Source organism: Mesoplodon bidens (genome assembly GCF_964165515.1).
Source record: "Mesoplodon bidens genome assembly, contig: HAP1_SCAFFOLD_1048, whole genome shotgun sequence".
Lineage (NCBI taxonomy): Eukaryota > Metazoa > Chordata > Mammalia > Artiodactyla > Ziphiidae > Mesoplodon > Mesoplodon bidens.
In genome coordinates, this window is record NW_027671852.1 from 55,972 (window position 1) to 66,891 (window position 10,920).

General features: G+C 42.6%; 1 protein-coding gene across 1 annotated transcript; it reads left to right on the forward strand.

Annotated features, from left to right (window-relative positions):
• Positions 1-358: 358 nt before the first annotated feature.
• On the forward strand, positions 359-3,053 carry LOC308610896 (melanoma antigen preferentially expressed in tumors-like; the record flags this gene model as incomplete). The annotated part of the gene is made up of 3 exons (XM_081259888.1): positions 359-648; positions 1,103-1,705; positions 2,540-3,053. 3 exons carry the CDS (start codon positions 359-361, stop codon positions 3,051-3,053), a joined length of 1,407 nt encoding a protein of 468 aa, XP_081116014.1.
• Positions 3,054-10,920: the final 7,867 nt, after the last annotated feature.

The window sequence follows — 10,920 nt, forward strand, 5'->3', positions numbered from 1 at the left end:
GTCTTCCTCTTCCTCCATCTTGAAGCTCCTCAAGAGGAAATAATTTGACGAAGTCAGCTAGGTGGTAAGCATTGTCTTCTGCTAACGTACCTCTGATTTCTAATGTCATTTTATCTCATGTAAATGTGTGTGTGTGTGTGGGCGTGCATGCGTGTGTATACACATATATAATTAAATTACTCACAGGTCCATTTTCATTCTATTCCTATAGTAGAAGTCACTTGAGTTGGCCCTATGATTGACCACATACTTATTCAATAAGTATTTTTTCCATAGCTAACCCTGGATGCAAACAAATGACTATAGATATCTTCTCAGGATTTCTAAATATTCTCCACTCTGAAGCAGGTTTTTGAAGATGGACCACAAGACCACAGTCACCCTCCTTGAGCTTGCTGCAAAGAGTCTGCTGAATAATGAGCCTGTAGCTATCCATGCCCTGGACGAAATCCCAAGAGACCTCTTTGTTCCATTGTTCAACGCTGCCTTCTTGGGTGGGCATAAGACGATGCTAACGGCAATGGTGAGGGTTTGGCCTTTTCGCTGTCTCCATATTGGGTCATTGTACACACAGAAGTCATACTATGCCATCTTGGAAGCCATGATTGATGGTCTGCAGATGCTCCCTGCCCAGAACTCAACCTCTTGGTAAGACTATGATGAGTGGAGACACAGGGAGTCAGCAGGAGGGTATGCTGTAGCCTGGGGCAGGGGAATACCTAACCGTCTCCCAACAGTAGCCAATGGTGAATACTGCAGTCTTTGCAGAGCTGTCGGTCAGCACTTGGGGTCACCTTCGGGACTCTATTGCCTTATAGAGTTGATTATAGAATAGAAGTGCTTTAGGATACTATGAATGGATTTGAGTGCGATTACACACAAGTGGAATATGGGCATTGAGGCAGGGAAAGCCTGGAGGTGAAGGAGGGGGTGGGGAAAGGATGAAAGACGCTGCATTTGTGTGGAAAGAACTTCTTGGTGAATGGCAATGAAGTGAAAACCAGGGTTAAAGTGCACTGTCCCTGCTTCTCATCATTGATCTTGCTGGGTTATATTAAAATCAGCTATCTCTCATGTGTTCTGTCTCTTCCTTTCCTTACAGGGGGCCCAGACTGAGGATCCTAGATTTAAGGCGTGACCCGGAGTGTAAGACAATATGCTCTGAGATTCGGACCACATTCCCTTTCTGTTTTAAGTCATGCAAATACTCTCAGCGCTCTATCCTTAAGATAGAAGAAGCTCAGCATAGTGTCAGGCGCCTCGGGATTGGTAATTCTGGGTCTGCGCCTCAGTCAGCTCAGGAACCCATGGAATTACTAGTGGATATTTCCCTCAATGGTACCTTGAGAACAGAGCAATTCCTCTCTTTCCTTTGTAGTAAAATTCAGCAGGGCTTTGGGTCCTTGCACATCTGCTGCAGAGATTTGCAAATCGATAGAATGTCTGCCCACAAAAGTATCCTGCAGTTTCTTGATCTGGGGTGCATTGATCACCTGGAAATGGATGAGACTGATCTGAGTGAAGTCCTCACCATTTTGCCTCGGGTGATCCACCTGAACAGCCTTACTCTGTGTAACATCCCCTTTAACTCTTATCCGAGAAGGAAGTTCATATCTTTTCTCCTCTGCCTTGGGCGGCTGGACAACCTCCAGGAGCTCAGCTTGCCTTTCGTCTACCTCACAAATAAACTGCACAAACTTCTCAGGTGAGGGGATGGGGAGGAACCTGTGCTCCTTGAACACCCCATTGTTAAGACAGAAGAGACCATGCTTGGATCTTCCTAAGCTCCTTGTAACCCATTTCTCTTTTTACCTCAGTGTAGGCACTGCTGGGAGTTTGAACCTAGCCGGGGGAGAGAGGGGTACCTTATGGTGAGCAGCAGATGAGGTTAGAAAAGGAAGCTGTGCTCATACATTCATTCATTCATTCAGTGACCGTGGGCAGACACTATAATAAGTGTGTAAATATATTGGTGAAAAAGACTCAGTCCTTCTCTTATTGGACTTTACAGCTCTCTGGAGAGGAAGGGGAGGCATTCAGATGGAGAAACATTAAGCTATAGGACTAATGCACATGCCCATGGATGGGCCCCAATAGTTAACACTGCCAGATAATTTTGCTCCTGTATTTCCCCCAAGCCTTAGACCCTGAATGGAGAGCTTGTCATCTGGGAACTAGTCAAAGGAAACCCTCAGTTGGCTGCTTTCCCAGACCCATCCTCGCCAAATAAGTGAATCAGATGCAACACTGATTATGTCATATATACTAAGTGCATGCAATTTCTTCACTTAATCTTTCCCGCAGTTCTTTATAATAATTACTACTGTGCACGTTTTCAAGATTAAATCCCTGTACCTCAGAGTTGTAAAGTAACTTTCTCAAGGTCACAAATCTATAAAGTCTGATCCCAAAGTCCACATTGTTAACCACCTATTGCAAACCGTGAACACAGTACTTTATTCTAGAGCCTTAGGTACCTATAATTTGGGGCTCATTGCCCTCATTCTTCTGAAATAACCTTACTCTTTTCTCTCTATAGAGTTGTGCCACGTCAGTTGGATACACTGTATCTACCTTACTGTAGCCTTTCTAACAGAGACATCACTGTCCTGTCCGAGAGCTCCCAGGCCACCCACCTAAAGGAACTGAGTCTCAGTAACAACGAGATCTTCTCAGAAGGATATGAGCCCTTCCAGGCTCTGCTGGAGAAGGTCTCAAGCACCCTGCAACATCTGGAGATAAACAATTGTATGATAACTGATTCTACTCTGTCTGCCGTCCTCCCAGCCCTGAGCCACTGTACCCACCTCCGTGTCCTTAGCTTTGTCTTCAATCCCATTACGATGCCTGTGCTCAAGAGTCTTCTACAGCACTTGACATCCTTGATGAAGCTGAAGTATGTGATTTATCCTGTCCCTCTCCATTGCTACGAGCAAGGGAATTTTCATGACAGTTTGGACCGACAAAAACTTGCTGAAGTTCAGGCTCAGTTGCAGGCGATGCTGCACGGGGCACAGCGGAACGACATGAAATGGGTCCCTTGTTCAAAGTGATTTCCACAGTACAAGGAGGTGTTTCAACACTGATGTGTGGCCATGAAAGCGTTCAATTTTTTCCTTTTTCTTTTCTTTGCCTGAAACCCAAGTTTGTAGAGACACATATGTAAAGTTCTAATGTTCTAGGAAACTGGGGTTAGGAACAGTGGATATGTAAACTGATCTTTATAAAAGAGGAAATTTTAAAAGGAAACAGAGGAATTTGAAAGGTCCTCTGGATCTCTTGCCCACTGCCTTCTACATCTTCTGGTTACTAACCACAGTGTTGAGTATGTGACGTAAGCTGACCCAGTCATGGTATATCGTTTCCTTATCCACACTGATTGGTTCACATAACCTTTTATGGGCACTTGACACAAGTCAGATCAATTGAAACTCTTCCTAGAGGTGGTAGTTGTTGAACAATTTTACCCTCTAGGGACCTGCAGTCTTCTTGTGTTTCTGATTACCTCAGGTGGCTTATGAGAAACTATATGCAACTAAAAGGAAACAAACAAACTATGCCCACTACCTACTGGTAACCTCATCAGCATACTGCTGCCTGATTTCCCAGGTCTCAGATCCCTGGCTCAGTTATTCCTTATTCCACACACATTCACCAAGTATCTGTTATGATTTAGGTACTTTTCCAGGTGCTAAGAAAGATAAGGTCCCTGATCTCACTCAGAGTGTAGACATTCCTATGATTTATCAGTTTCTCTACTCTTTCTTAGAGGACTTGGGAAATTATTTATTCCCCCATAACACAGTATTTTTTTCACTTTTTCCCCTTACATAGCCTGCTCAAATAACATTGGCCTTTTAATGCTGTTAGATAGCTGCTCAGGCCTCAGTTCATGGCTTAAATAGTACCTCCTCAGTTAGGTTTTCTCTTACTTCCCCATTTAAGTAGATTTATTCTTCTGCCGCTTTTTCTTAAGGTACCATATGTATTTCCTTCATGGTACACATTGTTGCATATGTATTTGCTCCCTCAGCTCTTCCACTAGAGTTGCACTGCTCAGTACGGTGCACACAAACCATATGGGGCTTCTGAACTCAAGAAATCTGGCTACTCTCAAATGTGATGTACACTAGGGTTGAATGCACACTGTGTATCCACGAGTTAGCAAGAAACTAAGGATGTAGAATAACTAATTGCTAATTTACATGTATTATTTACATGTTGAAATGATAACATACTGCATATCAAAGACAGTAAAGGTAAAAGAATGTAAATTAAATTCTTTATATCCTTATGTGTTAAAATGATAGCATTGTATTTCAAAGACTTAGTAAGAAAAATGTTATAATTACCTGTTTATATGTTTATATGTCAACGTGATAAAACATTGCATTCCAAAGACTAATTGATAGAAAAGAAAGTTAATTAATAGGTTGTTCCTACTGTTTATATGTTGAAATGGTAACATAGAAAATGTCAATGATCTGATAACAGAAAAGAATGGAAAAATTATTAGTATTTTGCGTATAGTGTTTCCTGGTTGAAATGGAAACAGATTGCATTTTCCTTGTTGAAATGAAAACAGATTGCAGTTTAAAGACTTAGTAAGAAACAAGAATGTAAAAGTAATGAATGATGTTTACACTGTTTCCTTGTTGAAATAATAACACACACATTTTAAAGACTCAGTAAAAATTTTTTACAATTATTTTTTCTTGTTGCTTACATGTTGAAGTGATAAACTGCATTTCAAAAACAGAAAATAATGTAAAACTTAATTAATACTTAATAAAAATAGTTAATAACTTGTTCTTACCTCCAGTTTGCTACTGCATTTCTGACTTAGAAAGACAAACATGTTAAATGAATTGTATATGTTGTTGCTTTGTTGAAATGATAACACATGGCATTTCAAAGACATGATAAAATAAGAATGCAACAAGGCCACCAATACCCTGACACCAAAGCCAGACAAAGACACTACAGAAAAAGGAAATGAGAGGGCAATATCTTTGATGAATACAAATGAAGAGGTCCTGGACAAAATATTAGCAAAACAAATCTAACAATACATCAAAAGGACCATACACCATAAATCACTTAGGATTTATTCCAGGGTCACAAGGATGATTCAACATTTGCAAATCAATCAGTGTGAGACACCACAGCAACAAATTGAAAGATAAAAATCACATGATTATCTCAATAGACGCAGGAAAACTTTTGACACAATTGAACATCCATTCATGACAACAATCTCAACAAAGTCTGTACAGAGGGAACATGTTGCAACATGATAAGGGCTTTTAAGACAAACCCACAGCGAACATCATAGTGAATGGTGAAAAGCTGAAGGACTTTCCACTAAATTCAGGAGCAAGGCAAGGATGCCTACTCTCACCAGTTATATTTAGCATAGTATTGGAAGTCCTAACCACAGCAATCAGACGAAAAAAGAGATAAAAGTTACCCACACAGGAAGGGAAAATGTAAAACCGTTACCCTATGCAGATGACATATTTGTATAGAAATTTCTAAAGCCTCCAGCCCAAAACTATTAGAACTAATGAATGAATTCAGCAAACTTTCAGGATCCAAGATTAACATACAGGAATTTGTTGCATTTCTATACACTAATAATGAAATATCACAAACAAAGTTTTTTTTTTTTAAACTCCTGCACCACTCAGCCAAGCTAGCGATACTGGGGGGTCTCTGAGGACTGTTCTGTGGATTCACCTACTCTGCCCCTCTTGTTCCATCTTGGGAAGGAAGTGTTTGGATGATACACGCCTTTTCTCAATTGCACAAAGCCAGGACACATGCTGACAGACAGCCTCCTGTTTATTTTCCCCATTTCAGTACCCTGAAGTGTTTAAGGTATGTCTCTTCTCACCATCCAGCAGAGTGGTGCCAGATCTCTTTATGCACATGTGCATGATCTGTTGAGGCATGAGTGCACCTTCTGCAGGGGTGTCCATGAAATGCCGGTTCTCAGGGGAACAGGAACATGGAGTGCTGGATGTGCTCATGGGCAAATTGAGGCTTCTGTAGGTGATGGGTCCTATGGGGTTTGTAGGGTACAGTCTGTGAGGCAGTTAGAAGAACTGCAGCCCTTTGTTGAGCTTGGTGCCCTGTTTGCTGTGAGCCCTTGCTCTTTCCCCTTCTCCTTGCTATCCCAAGACTATTCAGCCATGCTCCTCGCCTCTGGGTTCTGGGTTTGGGCAAGACAGCAGTGAGATTCCTGGGCAGCGGCTAGCACCACTGGGTATTCAGGTGCTCACCACACTCTCACTAACCCCCATGGGAGGAATTGCAGGCCTAGTGCATCTATCTAGGCATTGATATGTGTAGCCTTGGGGGAAGTTTGATATTGGTAGGGTGAAGCTGTTCTTCCTACTCTCTTCAACGTGTCTGTCCTTGGATTTCTTTTTAATGGATCAGGGTGTTGGGGCTTCATCACTGGATACTGAGGCTCCCACAAAAACACACTGGCCCATGGCTGATTAGGCAAAATGTTTATTTGGAGGCTCCTATTCTGCCAATTCCCTGACATCACACTCTAGAATTATGTTTTGAATGGGAAAATGTTTGACTGGATAAAAAGAAGCAGCCCAGGAAAACGTTCATTCTCGACTAGTACTATGAAAATCTATGAACCACAATTTTATTTTCAATGGTTTTTATGTGGAAGCGGTTTCCAAATTGTACTGGAGAGTCATATCATGAGAAACAACACAGCTCATGATTAAACACCCTGTACACAATCCCTGTCTTCTCACTTCTCTCCATCCTTTGCCCGGAAGAAATGTTAATTGTGGATATAATTTCCTATTTCCATGACATGCTAATCCTCACAGGATGAGCCTCCTTTCGACCTATTGTATTCAACCTAGGGCTGTTGAATTTTCCATCGTGATGGTTGGTGGGTAGGGATATTCAACTCTATCCACAGGACAGTAACTGCAACCGTTTCTCTTCTTTCGAGGTGGATGGACCTAGAGTCTGTCATACAGAGTGAAGTAAGTCAGAAAGAGTAAAACAAATACCGTATGCTAACACATATATATGGAATCTAAGTAAAAATAAAAAAGGTCACGAAGGATCTAGGGGTAAGATGGGAATAAAGACACAGACCTACTAGAGAATGGACTTGAAGATACAGGGAGGGGGAAGGGTAAGCTGTGACAAAGTGAGAGAGTGGCATGGACATATATACACTACCAAACGTAAAAGAGATAGAAAGTGGGAAGCAGCTGCATAGCACAGGGAGATCAGCTCCGTGCTTTGTGACCGCCTGGAGGTGTGGGATAGGGAGGGTGGGAGGGAGGGAAACGCAAGAGAATGGAGATATAGGAACGTGTGTATATGTGGCTGGTTCACTTTCTTGTAGGGTGGAGGCTGGCACACCATTGTAAAACAATTGTGCTCCAATAAAGATGTTAAAAAAAAAACACTGACAATAAAATTACTTCCATATATCTTAACGAATATCCCAAAGGAACAAAGAAAAACAGGTTCTGAATGCAACTTGCATAATGATACAGCCCCATCTGACGCTATCTCCTGTGTACTGTTGCTAGGTAAGTCAACTTTGCTTTCTGAAAATAAAGTCACATAGGACATCTAGTTCAGTTGTACATAAGTGTGTTAGAACCAGAAGAATTTGAGTATTTACCTTTAGGGAAACAGCATCACAACTGTTCTCTTGCTCCCCTTTCCCACTTCTCTGTGTTACAGAAAGCCACTCCTCCTTCTTAAACCACTGGCACCAACTTCCAAAGTGGCCACCTCAAAACAAAAATGTAAAAGAAGGAAATTTTGTTCCCATGAAATCCTGCCAAATCACATTCAAGAGAAATCGTTTATCATGATGCCTAAACACAGTGCCTGATAAGTGTAATGCCTAAACTGGACCCCAGATACACAGATCTTTAATCATAGAGTTTCTTCCCCGCCCCCACGATATATAGTAGAGGGTGGAGACAGGGCCCCAGTGATGCAACTAAATGTTTTTAAAAGGTCCTGAGGAACTCCTGATTGTCATCTCAGAGAAAGAATGATTTTGAGTTATCAGGTCTGACAGGAGCAAAATCTGACGTAAGAGGGATAATGAGGAGGCCAGAATTGGTCTTTTGGTGAAAAAAGTTGTCCCCAATCAGCATCAGGTGACCATAGTTAGGCTCGATAAAATTGTTCTGCATCTTGCACTGTTGATCTGCTCATCTGTATCTAATTATAACAACTATATCAGGTCTTGGTGTCGGATTCCATCCTATGACTACATGGAGATGTTCCCTAAATCCAGCCTAAGGTTTCATAATAGGCTCTATTTTAAATAAAGATATGCCTCCTTTTTTGTCTCCTGAATTTATGTGTCCCACAAATAATTCTCCACAGTTACATGAGACACAGTGACCTGCACAAATAACTGTTTTCTCTTACTATTCGATACCCCAAACTAGGACATTTCTCAGTAGGCCTAGAACCACAGAGTCTCTTGTCTTTTCTAAATACCTCAACTTTAACCACAGTGGGAAATTTGATCTGTTGCATTTTTTTCAGCTCATTTATGCAGCCATGCCACATTGCAGGAACCTAGAAAAATAATCCGAACAATGTATAACATTGTTTACCAAAGCCAACAAACTAGAAAGATCAGATCACACTTAGTTTGGACATACTGATGATCCTGCAGTTTCCCACACAAGTCAGCAAAATAGGTGTTTCTGGATTTGCAATACAAAACCCCCTACAATATATATTCTCCTACTCCTTTCTCTGTTCTTTCTGGGGAGACACAGACAGAACATACACTGTAAAATCTAATGAATTCAGATTCCACTCATTTGTAATTTTTGTAAATCAGGCACAGGGTGTATGGTGACTAATCTGTATGATATCTACTTTTCAGTGTTTATTTAAAAGAAGGAAATGTTTTCAGCTATCATCAAGCAATTCATAAACCACTCATATACACTTTTCACATATTAGATATACGTTTATATCTATACACAAGCCTTAAATAGAGGCCATGAAATTTACTCAAATTTGACTGGGTCTAATTAGCGTGGCATCCCAAAGAGATCTCTCATGATCTCAACTTTTCAGTAATTTGGGCTGATTTCCCAGATTTTGTGAATTAGTAAGGTTGAACCCAATGTTACCTTCCGGTGAGGAACCTGGTGCGTGAGCAGAAATCAGAGTCTGGAGCCAGACGGCGTGTGGGCCACTCTTGGTGTGCCAACTGCAATATCCGTGACCTCTTAGTCAAGTGAGTGATTTAATACCTCTGGACTTCAGTGTTCGCATCTGTAAAGTTCCATAACAGTATGTAATCTATAGAGTTACCTCTCTTAAATGAGTTATCCTTCTTGAGTGCATGGCCCGAAGTCATCACTATACACTTTTCCTCCGAAATTAAAAACTACAACTCATTAGATTTGCTTTAATTTCCTTTAGACCTGCATGAAACTGAAGTCAACAGCTCTTACCTGTACCCACTGCTTAGGCTCTTAACAGTAGTTTCTACAGCATACCGAGAACTGTGGTTTTGGGGAGGACTTATTTCATCCTTATGTGTTAATTTGTTATGTGTTAAATTTCATGTGCTATCGGGGGGAAAAAAGCACATAAAATGAACACATTAGAGAGGGGTGGGTGTAGGTAAAGCCCAAGCTTGTGTGCTTAGAATGTCACTCGAGGCACCAACATCACGGAGGAGATAAGGAATGTGGGTAATCTCAGATCTCCTGTTCTCCCAAAGGTAATGTTCCCCTCAAACTTGCAGATCAAGTAGAAACCTACTGTCATTGGACCCTTCTGTCAGAAAGCTGACTCAGCCCTCCCAGGCACATGAGCTGTGTGGGTTTCTAAGGGTGCGGGTCATGTAGATGCTGCCATCCTGTGGACAATAGTTACCTGACAGGCCAAGCCCTTCTTGTCCGGTCAGAACCCTGGGCTCTTAAACCCAAAGGGCATGTGGTCCCTTTGGCCCTGTTGCCGCCATGGCCCTGTGGTAGATCTAGCCCTTCAAGTCACTAGAGCGTGGTGGACTCCTAAACCCTGCGTGTCACGTGGCTCCTTCTCTCATGTGATCCTGACTAGCTACAGCATGTGGTAGCCTCACCCCTTGATGTGATCTACTGCTTAGGGTTATGTGGATGCTATGGTCTGGTACCCTTCCCAGCATGGTACATGTCACGCTCAGCAATCTCTATCACGTGAAGGTTGTGGGCTACTAAACACTGTAGATCCATGTATGGGCAACAGTGTGGCTCCTAACACACGTGGCACCCAAGGTTCTTCCACTCTTGTGAACTCTGCAGCTTCTGGACCGCTGTTGGTCAAGTGGATCTTATGGTCATGTGCCAGCATGTGGTCACGTGAGACTCAGGCCGTTCAGTCATGTGAAGATTGAGGGCTCCTCAGTTCGGTGGTTCAGGTGGTCTCCGACGAGATGTGATCACCTATGGTCATGCAGGTTGGGCTGCCCTTTAAGAGTGGGGTGGGTCTATTGAACTGCAGCTCGGCTTAACCTCCAGAAGAGTCAGACCCATAGGTGCAGAAGACCTTTAGACCTGTGGTGGTCACTCTGGCTGAGGGGGGACATTGAGGAGACTCTGGCTCAGATCCCAACCTTTCCACCAACTTTAATATCCTGCCGTGGTGGGTGGTACTCGGGTAGGAGGTGCCCCCACTGGTACTAAAAGTTTACTCAGGGAACTTGGCTTTTAGAGGCGCCCAAGCAACTTCAGATCGAGGTCCGGCAAAGAGCTGAGGGCCCGAGAGAGAGTGTTGGATGGAGGTGGGGGGCGGGAGGGGGCTTCTGGACACGGCCTAACTGTTGTACAGCTGGCAGAGAAAGCCTGTGGGTGTGAGTGGCCTGAACCTGGACTGACGGGAGCAGCTTCTGGTAGA